We start from the raw sequence: 19,293 nt of genomic DNA, 5'->3' as shown, positions 1-19,293 counted from the left end.
CACGGATAAAATAGAACTGTAACTGCACCCAAGAGATTATGTTTTCAGTGTTCCAGATCTTTAATGTTTTACACACATTCATGAATGGCCATTATTCGAAAATTAACTGCTGTTGACAGGAAACTTCCTCTTTTCCTTTGCCACCCAGTCTTATAAAACGCTTCATTTAATCAGAGGTAGCTGAACATTATCTAGATTCTGAGTTAAATAGGAATAAGATATATCACGTTGAAGAAGAAAAAAACCAAGATCGTTTTGTTTTCTAGGAATGGGTTGTCCAAATCTGTCAAGTAGTTACAATAATAGACAGGAAAGGCTACTATACAGAATATCTATTATTTATAGAGTAGAAAGTGATTTTCAAAAGAACAAATCAAAGCCAAAGAAAATTGTGATGGTAGTAAAAAGAAGCTGCAATTCAAAACAGACTTACCAAGCTCCACATCCTGGTCATCCGTAAGCACAAGTATAATATTTGGCCTAATATTTTTACGTTCATGCTGCACTCGACCTCTGAACCTTGGGGATTTGACAGGAGTGCCAAAGCTCCTTAGTAATTCAGTGCCAAGCACAGTGCACATAAAAACAAAGTAATAATGATTCATTGTCATCAGTCCAAGGCCACCGTTAAACCCTTGTGCAAATGTTGTTTTTCTTTAGTTTGCAGATTCTGTACAATAAAAAGGGAAAAGTGAAAAATCAATTCAATGGAAAACATAACTTTTAGACAAAGCAGCCAGAAATCTGCAAGATACACATGATAAAAAGTGCCAGCTAGTCAAGGTGGTATGTCATTAAACTTTCAAGCTGAGGATAATTTATTTGGGAGGAAACACTATGCAATGAGACTTATGATTGATTAAAGAAAAAGATGAATGGATGGAGTGATAGCATCAAAAGCTGCTCTTGAAGCTTCAAATTGGTGTTCAGAATGGAAGCTAATATTCTTCAACAGGAATACGTTTTCCTTTTGCCAAATGTCCATATTTTAACGGATCTGAATTTTGTGTGTCTGCATGAACAAGTCCATTTTGTTTACGGGAGAAAGATTTTAAAAAGATAAAGCTCTTTATTTTTAAAAAAATCTGTTGCATTTTCCTAAGGTATTACTTGATAGCAGTCTAAGTATTCTTTAAAATGCCTATAAAGATAAGGTCTAAACTTATAATCTTAGTTTTATGTTTAGCATAATGGACTTCTATACTGTACAATAAGTGCACTCTCTCATTGGAAAGGTTCAGATTTTCTTAAAGGGAGAAAATGAACACAGTAAGTGTTTAAATAACTCTCCTGAGTTTTATTACATTTCTTAAAACCTTCCCAAAGGACAAGTGCTCCTTTGAGTCCCAGGCTACCCATAAAGCAGCTGTCATTTTAAGTAAACTCACCTGCATTTCCAGATTGAAGGGGATGGCTTGGCTGCTCGTCTTGATATGCAGCATAACATTGATGTGTTTCCAGTTTTATTTTTCAATGTAAACAGAGTTTGTTTAGATGATCCCACTTACTGCTATGACAGCCTGTATTAGTATCCTTCTTTGGTCAGCAATGGGATTTAGTGCATCATCTATTATGCATAGAAGCTGTGAGAAAACCCTAGTCCATAATTCTCCATTTCCAGATTTGGCTCACTGAGCCTATCAGAATTATTTCTCAGGAAATGTCAATCAAATTGCATTGCTATTGTGAGCCCTAGGTACTCTCAGGAGTCTTTGTGCTGCAGCAGACCTAAACCCACAACAGAAAATGATTGATTGGCCTTTTAACTAAAAAAGTTAGTTACTAGCATTCTCTGACACTTCACCAACAGAACTAAACTTGCAATGGGCTAACTTAATTCCCAGTTTAATTTTCTGTATTAATAAAACAACTAAAGACTCATTAGTCAACAAAGCTAATAAAGCCTGGTTCCATGGGAAAGTTTACTTGAAAAGGATGCAACACTAGATTTTATGAGAATGAAATGCAACTTATTTGGCCACTGGTACTCCCACACCTGAGACTTCATATTTAAACATGCAACATTAACCAGCAGGAAATAAATCAGCAGAACTAATTAAATGGAAGCAGAGCAGAGCAGGCAGGGGGTGGATGAGTGGAAAATGGCCCCATTGCTCATTGCAAAATACAAAAAAAGAGATAGATAGATAGATAATTGATAGATAAGATAGATAAGATAGATATAGAGATAGATGATAGATAGATAGATAGATAGATAGATAGATAGATAGATAGATAGATAGATAGATAGATAGATAGATGATAGATAATGTGTGTGAGAGTTTTCTTTGTCTGTCTCTTACTTTTCTTTATTCCAACTTGAAGCTTCATAACATAGGCTATAAATGGTGTCATGTATCTCACTCTTCAGGCAGATAATTGCCCCAGGAGACTGTGAACATTTCAAAACAAAGCTCTAAGCAGAGAAATTTTGGCTCCATTGTCTGAACAAACATTCCAACCTCTGATTGACAACACAGAAACTTATAAGCAGGATGATGGAGAATTCAACATTCTGAGTTAAATGCCACTGCTCTGACCAGTGAGGTTTAGATAAGCAGATTGGAAACTGGTAATTAGTTTAGGGAGCTCTGTATTTTCTCCCTTTTTCTTAGGAACATTTGGGTTCAGGAGAAATAAATAGACCCAATAAGCATTTTATTATCTAATATTACACTGAGACTACCTGAACTTACAGGGGGAAAAAACCCTAAACAGATATTTCTCCCCAGGTTGTTTTCTAAACAACCTTGTTAATGATGTGTACTTTAGGACTCACAATAGCAATGCTAAACAATAAATCTTAGACAACTCTTGCCAAAAGGAAGATCATGTAAGAGTAAAAGAAGCAAATGTTTAACGTTTCCTGGATCAATTATTTTGCTTAGAAATGTTTCAGATCATGTTGTCTCAGCAAAATATATTTTCTAAATACACCAAACCAGAATTTCCCAGTTTGGTCCTTTCCATATGTTCTGGGATGGCATCTTCCAGAATTTACAGCCAAAATTGGAGGAAGATTATCATAATAAAATACTGGGGAAAATCCTAAGGCTTCCGTTTTGTCATGGGGGTTCTAAGTAATACTGTGAGGTTCTCTTGTATCAATGTACCTCAGCTGGCTTATCTGCTGCAATATTTTCAACAGTTAGCTCTAAATCTCCAATTTAATTTCCTACAATGACCTCAAGTTACTTTATTTTAGGGCATTCTGGGAGATCTAAAATATGTCAGACTGAGTCACTCAGTACTGACTGAAGGCTTATATGGAGAGGGGGGTGGAATTAAATAAGACCCAGGCATTAACTATGCTCAACAGTAGGACTGATGCCAGACAGCAATGAAATAAATTTTCAATTCCAAGCATTTCAAATGAAAGGACTTCTTGCACTTATATATACTGAGAACTATTCTAATAGTTATAAATAAACAGATGACCATTTGCGTATTAGTATCCCTTTTCCAGGAAGAAACATCATTTTCCAGTATCTAAATTGTAAATAATTTTCCTTTCTCTGTCTATAGTTTTGTTGCAGATAAAAGTACTGTTTGGAGACTGACAACATCATTATTGCCTAATAATATCTGTCTTCTCCCATGATATTACTTTGAAGTCTGTCAGAACTTATTAATTTATCATAGCATAGACTATTATTTGTTTAAATGATTTATGTAGTCATCCATATTGTAATATAACTCAGAGGAATGGAGAATCTAGTTGAGAAGTGGATGCTCTTGGTTTCTCTCCATCTCTTCTATTGTTCCCTTTTCTTTTCCTCCCTCTTGTTCCCTATCTGACCTTCTGAGTTGGTTCTGCATCTTGAATTTAAGTTAAAAGCTATGAAAATTAGAGGATGAATCATTTTCTCTATTTAGGACAGTATAGCTATTGCAGAACAGATAGCTTTGTAAAAGTATCCAAACATCATACAAACTGAATCCTACATAAGGGATTTTCTATTTGCATTAATAAAAATACAAATTAGGAGGCATGCTATCAATGGATAAAAGAGTTGGAAAAGATGAAGACTCACCATATTTACAATTGTTAAGAGGTAAATGAATATGTGGCAATATATCTATAGATACACATTAATTCCAAGTCATGGAATAGTTTAATTTTGAATTGTTAAATGAGCCACATTGTTTATTCATCAGTCTAGGAAACCATACAATATTACAACCTAAAGCAATGTATGAACTCAACATCAGGCTTTCCAACACTCATACCTTGATTTCCTTAGCCTTAGCCTATAGAATTCATTTTCAGTAGGGTCTCCAAAGATTCAGTATAAACTCCCAAGGTTTGATGAGATTTCCCATTATTGTTACTATTATTATTTGTAATATTATAAAAGTAGCATATATTAAATTATTTTCATATAAGGCATGGGAGTCAAACTCAATCACATCGTGCGACATATTGTGACATTTTCTGCCTTTGTGGAGCGATGCATCCACCCTGCGGGCCACCAGTTTGACATCCCTGATATAAATGTTTGGAGGTGAATGAACCATTTGAAATTTCATGAACAGCTGGATAAGTTGAAGACTTTGGTAATCCCTGGTTTATATTATAGATGAGCATTATAGATAAGCATCTCTTGCATGATCATGCATCCTGAAAAAAAATTGGGTTTCTAATGGCATGGTTAAACAGATAGGGCTGTACAGGACATGGGCAAAGAATGACAAAATAGCCCGCTACATGGATTATATATTGATTTCTCCTATGTGAAAAAAGCTAAGGTTTCATACAAAAACAAACAGTTAAATAGTGCAACCTACCCAGGACACATTTTTCCTTATGCATGGGGATTTCTCTATTCAACAATGAGCTCTTAATCTATTTGCAGCCTATCTCCTACCTCTTGAAGAAAATGAAGTAAAGAACCACCCCTAAAAAAAAAATCTGAAGCTTCACAGTGGAAACAAAAATATAGTGTGTGCAAGTGTTCTCAGAGACACTGCAATTTATCTTTGAGAAACAGTTTAAAAGCTGGAAAAATTAAAGAGGCCTTTTTCCTTCACACATGGCATATTAGCATAAAGTATTGTTCAGTGTCCAAGATTCAAGAAGAGACTACAAGTTGCATTTCTTCCCCAAGGTAAATGAAAACAGATTTAACTGTACTGAAAAATATGCTACATGGAAAATGTAAAGGTGTTTTTATAGAGACAAGCACATAATCAACTGATCTCAGATGGAAAGAATTAGACTAGTTCCATTTTGAGACCTTTTACTGACAAATATTCCTTTGCCGTACACATACTATATCCCAAAAGATCGATTTGCAGCAAGCCCTAAGAAATCCAACCATTTGATGTATTTACACAGGTCCATGTCCAGACTGAGCCATATTTGTCCTATAAAACTGTACAATGGAACTAGACTCAGCAGAGTCCATGTTATGAAGACTGGCTTGACTGAGAACGTTAGAGCCTTTAGCTGAACGCTGCCAACACTGCCCAATAATAGGGTAGCTTTTAAAAAATATTGCTTAAAGCAGGACTTTTTTCAGTCTTACCTAGAGATGCCAAAACTTAAAATTGGGACTTTTTGCATGCAAACCATGAGCTCTTTGATTGACCTATGACCTAATCCCATTTTTATCCAGGCTTTTGTCTCTTAAAAATATATATATTATAATTTCCACAACATAACCCAATCCACAACAGATAAAGTATTTGATAACTTTCAGTTTAAAAGTAAAATGTGGAGAAATTATAAAAAGACCATTGAAACATCTGTAAAAATTAACTAATCTGATTGGGACTTTGATGCATGATATTGACCTGGAAGCATAATTTATTTCATTTATTCATTTTGGAATTTTGTTTTTGAAGCAGTATTGCTTGAATTGAAACTTTTGTCTTCATTAGTCATTGTAGCAGGTAAGCATATAGAAAAACATTTCCTTCTACATGCAGCAGTTGCAGCAGTCAAGCCAAAATGGCCTGAGCACAAATAATCTGTAAACAGCTAAATCACACATTGTTCACAATTTACAGTAATTAGTAACCCAAGAATATCAGGACTGGATAAAAAGTGACACAATGGCCATTTTCTATCCCATATGTCTGAAAAAAGTCTTTTTAAAGGCATTTTTTGTAACCAAGACAGACTTGCCTTCCATAATGCTGACAGTATCCGATTTCAGAGGTTTTATTGATTTATGTCAGGTTTTTTTTATTTTGGAATTATAACCGGTATCTACAATTATGTGAAGTAATTCAAACATATTTCAAGGTTGCAATCACCGGCTTGTTTTCCACAGTGCAATTCCTTCTTCTGAGTAACTTTGTAATATAAAACCCTAAAGACTTACACACATACACAGTACCTTCAGAATGCGTTTGAGAGAGGAGGAATCTAATTTTTCTGCATTAATAGCTTCTACAGATAATAAGTGAATTCATCGTGAACAGGTGCTCTGTTAGGGAATCTAATTTAAGGTGACATATAGTTTTGAAACATTAAAAAGACAAAAACATGTGCAGTTTTCTGTTGAATTTTAGTCAAAAGAAACCAAATGTTTAGGAGAGTTTCTTTTGGAAATATAGTTATTGACAATCAACAGTGCTGTTCAGTCATAGGATGTTCAAAATATACTGAATATAAAATCAAAATTAAAAGGGAGCAATAATGCTTTTAAGATCCAGCATTCATATTGCATCTCTGAAAAACAAAGATAATAATCTTTTCAGTAAATCAGGAATAGCACAGTGAAATTCCATTTCATTACTCAATGGTGTATCCGGCATTTACCATGGAAAATACATGTACAATACAACAAAATCAAGAAACAGCAGGATCTATTGCCTCCTCTTAAAGGTTAATCCATTAATCTTAGTTGTAAAATGTTAGATTTATACTGAATACAAAGAATGAAGTTAAATGTCTAAGTCTAGCACTTATCTCTCCGATCTACATATTTACCAGTCAATCAGAATTATTTGCTCTCCTCCAAACATAATCTCCCTATAATTACAATGTTTTATCCTATGCCTAAGGATAAATCAATGCACCTACCAATTATAATTTAGTTAGACTGTAGGCACAAGCATTTGTAACCTCATAATAAGCAAATTATAATTTTTATAAACAGCAGTATGCAGGTGATTGACACATATGCTCCTCTGAAAAATATTTCTTACATGAACAAAAATGCTCATATGTTTTAATCTATCGTAACCATAACCCACCAGTATTATAAATAGCAAAAAGAAAGAAAGAAAGAAAGAAAGTAAGAAAGAAAGAAAGAAAGAAAGAAAGAAAGAAAGAAAGAAAGAAAGAAAGAAAGAAAGAAAGAGAAACCAACTTTTTAGACTAGTACCAAAAGTGTTGATTTGCTTTATACACTTTTAGGATATAAAAATACTTTATTCCATGTACTTGTATACCAGAATTACCAAAAGACTCTGCATTTCCATACTGTATCATGTCACTGCTTTCCAAGTGGGCTGAGACTACCATTTCCAAAATTTTTAATTTGCACTGTTAACTAGAGTATAATGTGGAATTCCTTTGTTTATTAGAAAGTTATACTGATACTTCATTTGGATTCATTAAACATTCTGAAAGTTTTTAATGAAAAATTCTGAAGCAATTTCCACCAAAAAAAATCAAAATATAATACTCTAATGCGATTGTATCATTAAATGAAAAAATGAAAAAATAAAATCAACTATTTTAGGGATATTTGTTGATTATCTATTCAAAAGAATACTCCAATAAATAAGTCTTTCGTATTATAAGAAGCTTCAACATTGGGAACTATAAATTTCAATAAAAGATCATTGCATATAGCAGGTATAATTCAAATCTGTTAAACATCCACTAGTTCAAACTGCTGTAATGGCTGTCAAAATTTATTGTTCAAGATAGTACTGTTCATTTTCTCTTTTTAAATTGTTTCAAGGTTTGGGGCATTTATAAGCTTCTTAGTCTTGGTCTCCACATATGAAAGCATATTAACAAGCCAAATCCAAATTGTATTTTATTTCTTTACAAAAGCAAAGATAGTCAATGATAGTCCAATGAAGAATGTTCCATGGTGCCAGTTTATTGTAGGCATGATCAAAAGTTAAAATATATCATGATTGAGGTTTATATTAACCACATGTCACATGAAACAATTCAAAGGAATGTTCCAATATGTATCTTTCAGCAAAAGGAGCTTTTACAAACAATTCTGGCATAAGCTTTTAACACGCTCTTTCCCAACCTTGTTTTCTCACTGTCTAATTTGCTTTGTTTCAAAGCGTCATATTTCAGCTTGTTAAGGATTGCACTTGTCACACAAAAGGATGTTGATATAATTAAGCCAGATGATGTGGCCCACAAGTAAAACCAGCCATTCATGAAAGCTGGTCACCAGAGGCTATTTCAAACAATGCATATTTCAGGGTAATCTAAAGTAATCCCTTCTCTCTGCTGATTTGGTTTCCAGGCAGTCTTAAGCACATGTGTGGAGCAAACAGGAGTCTTATTAAAACCTGATGTTATATTGGAGAATGTACAGCAGTGGACTCATGATTGAATCCAATGTTTCTTATCCTTCAAATAAAAAATATCAGATATGGAGATGATTTAAAATGAAGAAGTGAAACCATACAGCAAATGAGGTCTTATCCACTTCATTAAATAAATGAGGACTTTGAACTTTATGGGAAAGGGAAAATAAAAGAAAGAACATCATAGCCTGATTTAGCCATTATCAGGAAATCCACAGCAAAATTCTCCATGTATTTTGCAGCCATAAACAATGACCTCAGTGTTTACAGGAATTTAGGCTATTTTCATATTCCCTTTGTAAACCATGTCCATTTGCTATGATTCTCTCTGAACTGCTCAGCAGTGTACAACTGAGGAATTTGAAGTCAGGATATCAAAGCGTCAAATAACAAAGTGATCCTTTTTATATTTTACTAGAATGCTAAAGATTGAGGAGGGTGGAGTGAGGAGACACTTCAAAGATCTTCCCCAATTTGGTGCCCTCCAGAAGACTACAACTCTCAGATTTCTATTGTTGCATATCTTCATACCAGTAGATATGACGTACCCATAACTTTTAAAATAATCTTTTAAATGTGTGAAATGATAAACTGAGGCAGCTTGATATAGTAGTTAAGACAATGAGTGGAACTAGAAATCAGGAAACCACAAGTTCTTTTCCTGGGTGACTTTGGACCACTCACTTTCTCTTAAGCTCTAGGAAGAAGGGAATGAAAGCCACTTCTGAAAATATCCAGGATTTGTAAGGAATCAAAACTTATTTGGAGGCATCAATTTGTTTATTAAATTGAACTTCCATTAAAGATGTCTTGGTATAAGAAACAGCCATGGAAGAAACACACAGCAGCTTTATTTTAGGAATCAATGCCTTTATGATTGTCATAGATATGACTTCTGCCATTGAAAAAAATGTTTTTAGTAGTTGAACCTTGGATCTGCTATAAATTTTGTCTGCAATCCTGCTACATTAAAATGGGAATCCTTTTTTATTACATCCAATAATAGCAGGATTATACCTCTTTTTAGACCAAAAGGTATCTAGGGAAAACAACTGGAAGTCAAGATGAAGGGCTCTTTTACTCTTTAATATATGTACACATGTAATTTTCAAAAGTGTCCTTTGAATCAGTCCCCCACTAATATATTTATATCTAAATATATTTATATATTTATAAAATACAATATTGTATAACAGCTCACTGCATAAATCCCCTATATCACTGATTTATATTTATCAGATTTTTTTAAAGTAAAGTATTTGTGTTCATAAAAACCCATGCAAACAATAAACAACTTGTAACTACTTCAAAGGATAAGCTCATTTTAGCAAACTTTTTTAAAGATACTGAATTGGGGCCAGAGATTTGGGGAAACCATTTGCATCTTGAAGTCTTTATATTTATTCCACTCTTCTTTAGGTTCTTAAACCCTTGGTGAGAGCTAAAATTTCTGAAGCTGGCAGACTGCAACCAATCAAGTAATTACAAAGACCATTGGCAAACAATTATCATAGAACACAAATAAGGATTACTACTCTTACTAGCAGCAGCATAAAAACATTTGGGTAGAGAAAACTTTAGGAGTTCATATGGAAAAACTGTGTATTATAAATATTTTTCCTTTGGCGTTCCACTGCTATTTGACAAAGAGCTAAGAAAAAGCCAGCTACAGGCCGATATTTCTCATTTGTTCTTCAGGAAAGAAGGGCCTCTTGATTTGCAGTATCTGTGCGATCACATCATAAAGCCACTGAAGTTTAACAGTGGTTGATGAATAAAATCACTTGCACCTGTACTGATCTGGCTGAAATTGATTTTATAAAATCTGGTGTGGAGATTTTATATTTAGAACAATGTTTTAACCTCTTATATTTTTAAACTTTTGAAACATAAGGATAAAAACCTTAAAGGTGGAACATACAGTGGAACATTACCTATCCTGCATGTGAATTCTGTCAGCAATGGACAAGGATTATGAATCCTTGATCAATAATTCTGAGAAAGAACTATTACGTCAATGGCATGAAATATTTTGTACTGTAGTCATCTTTTTGTTAAGGGATATTAATACTGTAATGCCCATTTATCATACTGAATGATATCAAAAAAGAAAACAACTTTCTGAGTCATTTTCCACTCCCATCCTTCCTCAGATTCAGAGTTCATTTATCAGACCATTGTCTAGGGCTGTGGCTCTTTCAATTGTCTCCCAAGGTCATTCCCGCATGCATTACAAATATCATCTTCAAATGCCCTTTTAGGGCTGTCTGAACGGGCTGAGACTGAGTTGAAGAACTGGGGACCGTTATCAGGGAGGTTTGTCCTCAGAATTCAACTCAGTCTGTAGAGCAACAAGGCTAGAGACTACCCAACCTGGATTCTCCCGTCGACTCAATGGAGAACAACTTTTGGTTTATGCATTTCAACAATCATCTTGGGTTGAGAAGTTTAGGCCACAAATGTCTAGATCAGGGGTGGGCAAACTTTTTGGCTTGGGGGCCTCATTGACTTTTAAAATTTGACAGACGGGCCGGGTCAGCACAAGATACGGTACATATAAAAAACTGCAAAATCTCTGCAAAATCAAGTCACTGCGCCTAAAGCGCCACCTGGTGTCGAAATACCTGTCAATACAAGTCAAAATGAAATGAATGCAATCGTCCAATCATTCACATCAAACCTTAATTCTGTACCAATCTTCGGTGGGCCGGATTAAAAAGACCAATGGGCCAGATGTGGCCCGCGGGCCGTAGTTTGCCCACCCCTGATCTAGGTACTTGTTGTAACATTTATACTTTATCCTTGTGTGCTGTTTTACAGTTTGGGTGGATTTAATATAGAAAACTGCTTCTAAATACAAATATCAAGTCTAATAGTTCAATTTATTAGCTGTGACTAAAGATATTTAGATTAAGATTTAGCAGATGGGGAGAGATGATAGATAATTTTTTAATAAAGAAATGTTTACTATGTCAGAAATCAGATATATTTATTCCTCAAATGTAATTGTAATACCTTTAAAATGTTAGTTTAAAAATATATCTAAATCTGACTAGACCTTTAAAGAAAATTTTCATAAATAATTTATGAAAAACAGATGTTTCAATACTCCGATCCATAAAAGTTATTATCCACGAAGTAATTGGCATAAACATATTGCGATTTGTAGTGAATTTACTTATAGATTTTTTTTTTATTGTAGTCAAATTAAACTTTCAAAATGACCCATTTTCAGAAGTTTTCAGCATAATTCAGTATTAGAACTCTACTTTCATATCCTACACATTATTGTAGTTATTTCTGTGCTAAAATAACTTTACTGTTTAAGGGATGTATAACTTACCAATTTTCTGCATCTCACAATATGGAATTGTTCTGCTGAAATAAATACAAGAATGTATCTCCTGTATAATCACACTTTACTGTCACACGATATAGAAGAATTCTAAACCGGTATAGTGGAATAATCATGGCAGGAGTATGTATATAACTACAGTATATATGTATAAATAAATTATTCATTTCAAATGTTTCAACTTATGCTACCTGGTATAGCTGTGTCTTAAATTGGGTATATCTTCTTTTCAAGAATTTAGGTTGCCTGAAATCTCAGTATTCTGTGCCTTGTTCAAGCACTTCGTCATTATATTGTAAGGGTTTGATTCTTAGGCTTTTTCTAGCACCATAATTTTTTTAAAAAAAGAATCCATACCTTTCACAAGTGTTGGCAAAATATTTCAATACTTTTTTGGGATCAGGATGGCAAAGTATAATCTCCAAGTGTTCAAAATTACATAGAAAAGTTTAGTATTTTAAATGATGTATGATTTGAAATAGGTTGAACTCAGGATTTCACCAAATCTGGCTATTTATTAACTGTGACAGGCAGCTGCTCCCAGGAGATCTTAACAAAAGACTTTCTTTTCCTGAGAAGTTTGCATATTATTTTGTAAACCTTGAGTTTGCCTAATAAATGTTTTGGTTAAACATAGAGTGACACTTCTTTTCCCCTCAAAACCCACAGTCAATCAAGGAGTCAGCATGAGGTTACATAAAGGTTATCTGGCTAAATATGAGACAGCTTATTATGTATTTGTGCCTGCTACAGGGATCTATGATATGTTTATCATTAAACAGAAATATGTTTCTCCAAGGAATTATTCTACTAAGAAATGCAACATTGTGCCCACAGGTCTCATAGTTTTGCAGAACCTCTAGGTAATGGTAGTTCCACAGGCCTACATTTTAAAAAGGAGCATTTTTGGACTGCATTACATTTTGGCATTATTGCATGATATCTCACACAAGAATATTGCCATTTGCACACTTTGGAATGGAAAATCCAGACCATTACATGAGATCACACAGCTGTACACAGGTCCAGAAATGCATGCCAACTATGATGTTATACTTTTAACTATCATTATTTCAATATGTAGCAGCACCTGGCTGATCTAGTTTAGGTGAGACCAAATTAGTACTTAGTGGGAAAACTACCAGGAAATCCTGGGGTATAGGCTAGAGAGTGAAGTGGTAAACTGCGTCTAAACTGCTACCCAGAAAAATATCATGGGGATTAAGTCCCAGACAGTGAGCTAAACTCATTGGATGCTGTACCTTTATCTTTCTCTCATAGGCTGAACACATCACACATAATGGCATATTCCCAAATCTCCCTTGAATGTCATTGCCCAGAGCAAATTTTTGGTGCACTTTTTTTCAAGAAGCTGTTAAATTTGTTACATGGATCATGCGATGCATATCAAGACCACTTTATTGTTCTCATTTTTTGTGCATTATTGTAGACTTTGAAACACATGTCCTTGTGAAATGATCATAAACAAGATAATCTAAATTATTTGCCCATTTGGTACTTTGAGGCTTTTTGTTTTCCATGCTCCATGAAATATTTTAATGTGAGTGGCTGCAGAAATGATGTAGTCTATGGCATGGATGCTGCTCGCTAATTATGTGTGACATCGATTTTTGCAAGTATAAATACAGCAACCACTAAAAGGCTATAAAATTAATACAATCAGGTTTGCATATTAGGTTGCTGAAACAGTATTTAGTTTTTATTCCCACTTAGTCTTTTATTTTCAATCTTGTGAAAAAAAATAAAAACTTTATGGAAAAACAAATCTTTGTCAGTAAAGCAACACAATCCACAGCCACGGAAAAATTCTACCATTCTCACCTTTCACCTGTCAAAACAAATATAAGTCAAAAGTTCCCGTTTGAATATATTTAAGCCTTATTAGTCATATAGTTAACAAGTCTGGGAAACAAATATATTTGCAATCTAATGCACGACGTTAGGATCTATTTGTTTTTTGTTTGGGTTATCTTTTTAACCACAGAATTATCCGAGCTTAGATACTGATTCTCTGATCCCAGAAAAGTTTATGTGCAATATTTATGTGAGCTTAAAACAGCATATATAATGTGAGTAATACAAGTCAATATACATAATTAATTGCACAACTATTCTTAATGTCTAACATCATTCTTTTTGTACTCCACACTCTTTGAGATTCACTCCCCACCCACCAGCAAAAATAATAAATTTGGCTTTTTTTGTCACTGAATTTCAGAAACCTATTTTTTTTATTACAGCTGGGAGGTTCCATGTGCTCACAGGCTATCCAGCCCCTCCTTCTCCATATTCTATAAAACAATATATTATTGTATGATACAATCAGGCCCAGTAACAGCACTTGGTACTATGGGACAATGCTGGAGCTACAAGGGATCAACTCGGACTAGACCTTCTGGTAAAACAATGGCTACAAGTATAAAATTCTAGGACTGTTAAAGAACAACATGCCATTATGGCAGAAAAATCAGGAAATGGCCAATACCCTTGGATTATGAACGAAATGAACAGTTGATTTTCAAGATGCTCTTTTGATATATCAGCATATAAAAAGAGCATGAAGAATTCTAGAGAATCTAGATTGGAGAAGACTAATAAAGATTGAAACAGTACGTTAGCTAAGTTTAAAAAAGAAGCAAAGTTGGCAAAACTTTGCATTCTGGACTCATTTAATATCTGTTTCTCCTAACCATTACTTTATTTCCATACTGTCAGAGTCAAACATGTTTTTATTCAAAAACACTTTCTTTTTCTGCTATATTATAGGTCATTGCAGTTTACAAAATTGATGCTGAACTACAAGATAAGGGGTCAAAGCCCACTTATCTCTAAGCCTCTGATAGGTAAGACCTCTCTATACTTCTGCTTCAGTCCCCAACTTAACTGAAAATAATTAATGTTGTCAGCCAATTGGAGAGAAAATATCATCATATGGTTTGAGTCTTCTAGCTAATTAAATAAAGGAAGATATTATCATTCCAGGATTTTAAAAAGAGGGTTTTTTAAAACTGATAACACATCTACAGCAGGTCGCAAAATTACATTAGAAGCAATAGTCCCTAATCCCTGATATAAAAAAATGAAATGCCTCTTTAAAAAATAATAGAATGTCCATTTGCAATTTTGAAATACCTTTTTAAAAAAAGGAATTATAGATCCCTGAATAACAATTGAAAACATTTTTGCAGCCAACTGAAATTAGTCCAGTCACTTTAAATACTGCGGCTCCAACCACCATTGTGATCTAATTTACAAAGCTGTAAAAATAAGCATTTATGGAAAGGGCTGGTTATTTTTTATTTATTAAATGAGTACACTATCTTGTCCTGGGAATGCATTCATGGGCATGTCAAAAAACCATATGCCACAGAAGCATCGCTATTGTTGAGGTAACAAATTAAGTCCCATTGTCAGTTACTAAATTAATTACTTTACCTTTCATTTTTCTCTCTGCAAACCTTAGCCAGTTAAAGAAATGTTGGAATGTTTCTGTTTTGTTTTTCATAAGATAGCAGAAACCGTATCGTGAGTAATGGTCCATAATACTCAAAATATAGCAGGCACTTCCTAAACTTGGTTTCTTAGGATCAGTTATATCAGCAAACACAACCTCTAAAGGTTCTTTGGTCTTAAACCCATTAAGTCTGTTTGCTGGAGTAACTTTACTCTTTTCTTGACTACAAGCATTACAGTTTAAATACTTGCTACAGGGTTTCAATTTTATTCCCTCTGACAATTCAACAGTTTGTTTGAGCATTTTGAAATTAATGTACCCCAGATGTTTATGTAGTAAATGTATACATTCATCATGTGGCTTAACATTGTTATAAACTGAGTTAGCCATCTTCAACTGGTCATCATGTATTACATATAAATCATTCTCTAAAGTAGCAATAACACTTTTACCCTCTTTCTCTATTATACATTATCTCCCCTAAAGGTTACTACATAACCAAGATTAACTAAAGCCCTTACTGACAATAAATTAAATTTCAGTTAGGTATATATAACGTAGTTAAATGTTCATTAATACAAGAACAATATGCAGTACCTTGACCTGATGCTTTGGTCTTCCATCCATTTGCCAATGATACATGTTGTTTACTTGTGGACATCTTTACAAACCCTTTTTTATCTTTAGTAATGCATTGTGATGCTCCACTATCAACAACCCACAAATCATGGTTTACAATTGAATTGTTAGATATAGCTAAACTAACATTCTTTTTGGCCTTCTGGTGATTACCAGTATTCTATCTTTTTCCCTTCTTACAGAATTTAGCTATATGTCCCTTAGCCCCACAAGAGAAACATTTCCTAACAGTATAGGCAGTTGAAGACAAATCCTCTTCTTGTGGTTTTTCCTTCCTCAGTTGGTCCCCACCCAGCTGTCTTCTTGCTTCTTCTAACAATCTTCCAGTTATTTCAGTCAATGTCAGTTTATCTCTGGGCAGGACTTCCAGTGAAGATACATAGTCATCATAACTTTCATCCAATGAGGAAAGAATGATGTAAACTTGATGCAGCTCTGAAAATATCAGTTCTTTTTCATGTAGCTCTTGAAAAGTTCTTTTCATGAAGTTTAAATGACCTAACATATCTCCATCTTTCAGAAGACATGCTCTAAACAGTTTATGTGTAAGATGTATGTGTTCACCTACACTGTCACGAACATAAATCCTCTTCAAATTCTCCCAACACTTAGCAGCAGACTCTTCTCCACGAATATGGACTAGCTGCTGGTCACTCAGTGTTAGTCCAATTATACAAAGAGTTCTCTCGTTGTTCTGTTTAAAGTCAACAAGCTTCTTGGCATCATCCTCATTTTCTGGATCCCAAGCATTTACATCCAGTGGGTCTTGAACTACATTCCATAAACCTTCTCTACGCAGAAGTAGACTGCACTTCATAGATCAGGAAACATAGTTTGTTCCATCCAACCAGGTTATCAGTGATAGACTTGTTGAAGTCTCTTGTACCATCTTTACCAGAATAGTAACCCACAATTAAACAGTAAATAGCTGTCTGTATACAGTACTGTGTATTCACACTAACTCTCAGTTATCTGAGCCTGGTATGGCCTGGGCCCATAACCAGTGTTGAGGTAATTCCCCGTTAGGAGAATGAGTACATACAGGGAGACGTATTTGAGAGAAGTGTTTGAACAATACACAGACACAGAACACAGATACACTGTACAGTAAATGTAGGTTTTTACTACCAGAAACATTAAGCAAAGTCCAAAATAGCAATCCAAAGTCATTCATAGGTAAATCAGTCAGTTTTCAATCCAGGGATAATCCAATAACAAATTCCAGTGTCAAAAACAGTTCAGTATCAGACTTACATCAAATCCAGGAATAGCAGTCAATAGGGAAAAATGGAGGAACGGCAATACTTTCCAACAGAAGAAAACAGAGAGACTCACTCAGACACACTCTCTTCTGAGACTAAGACTAAACAACCCAGGTTTCTGGCTCCATCTTATGGCCGTTTGAGAAACCACACCTAATTACAGTTTTGCATTTTCTTAAAGATACAGTTTTAAAATGTCTATCCTGGTTTATATATTTCTAACCCAAATACCTGTTAGTGATTTATATTCCTAGCAACTATTCCTGAGATTAAAGTCTGAAGAAACAACATGGAGATCATTGGACATATTTTTTTGTATAGTGGCCTTTTGAAATATATTTTTATAAGTTTACAGATGATTACAGATGATACTATTTGACTGAATCAGGGATGATACAACCAAGGGTAAAAATTGTATGTTAAAATAGTATATTAAAATAAAAATAACATGGGACAAAAGGAACACCAAGAATTGTCCACTATCTAGGATCCTAAAAGGAGAATCCTAGTGAAAGATTATGCCACCAGACTTACAAGGTTTAAAAATACATGGTCACAGGGCCCTAAGGATAGCACAATATATGAAATCTAATACAATATAAATGAAATAAGGAGAATGTAAAAAAATGATTAAGAATTAATGCATGGTATCATATTGAGAAAGTTTTGAATTATACTAGGCTGAGCTCTGTGACTTAATGTTGGTTAACAGGAGGAGGAGGTGAAGGTGGTGGTAGTGACTGAGGCAGAATTGACTATTTCTGTTCCTCTTTCCTCCAAATTCTTCCACTTCTTTTATAATTGAAAAATAAACAGTTTATCTGTAAGCTTTGTTTCTGTTTCATTTTCAGACATTTGTTCTCAGTAAAAATGAATGAATTTAATGTCATTTGCTCTAAATGAAATTAATGCAACATGACTTTAAGGCAACGATAGCAATTTCTGCATTATCAATAATAATCAAGAAGAAAATGGAAGGTAATGCGAAGGTGGGGGGAGACAGCAAAGGAACGTTTTACTCAGGCCACTATACAGCCTAATTTTGACTAACACCAGAAATCCAAAATATTCTGTGGTAAGAAAAGAGTTGTAATAAATCTTTGTCTCCACCACCAACTTCCTCTTACAAACCCTTCCTGTTAGAAGGTAATAAAAGAACAGTTTTGTTAGATGAACAATTGCTTTTCTTTGTCCCAGCTGCTGATGCTGTAAAAATAATTGCAGGATTAGGAAGGAAGCAATTGAGCTGTCTAGTGATTTTCAGAACTCCTGTAATGTCTTTGATGTTTACCTCCTGTCATAAGAAGATGTCTTTCTGATAGACCATTATCCACTTATGGCTCTGGGAGAAGACCTCACCTCTACCTTTTCCTTCTAAATTTACTTACACCAATTGGGTGATACTGGTCTTCATCCCAACTCAGTTGCTAGAGGCTATTAAACATTTTGCAGATTGCAAGCTTTAAACAGGAACTTGTTTTATGTCATTAAACTTTTTTTCAGCAAACGGTATACTACACCACTCCTTTAGCATTAATTTAGATTGCTTTTTGGGGGAAAACTTCCTTACATATACATGCATAATGATTCCAGCATGTGGACTTTTGTGTCATATTATTCAAGAAAGATTATTAAGTAATTTGATTTATTATTATGTTATTTTATAATCTACCTTTTTAAATACATAACTCAAGGTGGCAAACATATCTAACAGTGCTATCTTCTCCCAGCTCCCCAACAGACTATCTAAAATGCAATCCGTCTTGAATTGATTGGGGAGTGACTTACCCAAAATGACTTTGCAAATTTCTATGCCTAAAAATATATTTGAACCTTGCTGTCTCCCTAATTCAACATGACATTATATTGGTTGTATAATACTACAATTCAACTCCTGCCAAAGGTTGTGCCAGCACTATATCTTAATTCAGAATTTAATCCCAAACCATTGTAAGAGCAAATGTTGTATGCTTCTGCTCTAGCAATAAACCTGAAATGAAATCCAACATAGCAATCCAACATATTCAACTCAAAATACTGAAGAT

The 19,293-nt window shown here is 34.2% G+C and overlaps 1 protein-coding gene across 5 annotated transcripts in view; it reads right to left on the bottom strand.

The window, feature by feature from the left end:
* The window catches only part of SULF1 (sulfatase 1), a 115,288-nt gene that overhangs the window by 69,784 nt on the left and 26,211 nt on the right, over nucleotides 1-19,293 (bottom strand). For 4 of the 5 annotated variants that reach the window (XM_087931348.1, XM_087931346.1, XM_087931345.1 and 1 more), the window contains one exon: nucleotides 434-670. In XM_087931348.1, the coding sequence (XP_087787474.1) occupies nucleotides 434-611 (178 nt within the window). In that variant the 5' untranslated portion in view covers nucleotides 612-670. Of the gene's footprint in view, nucleotides 1-433; nucleotides 671-1,388; nucleotides 1,510-19,293 lie in introns of those variants that run through there. The other variant, XM_087931347.1, reaches the window with a different exon arrangement.

This window comes from Pseudonaja textilis, chromosome 3, assembly GCF_049901715.1.
Source record: "Pseudonaja textilis isolate UNSWEBS1 chromosome 3, rPseTex1.2, whole genome shotgun sequence".
Lineage (NCBI taxonomy): Eukaryota > Metazoa > Chordata > Lepidosauria > Squamata > Elapidae > Pseudonaja > Pseudonaja textilis.
The sequence above is the reverse complement of the archived record's forward strand: the minus strand, read 5'-3'. Positions and strand labels throughout refer to the sequence as shown.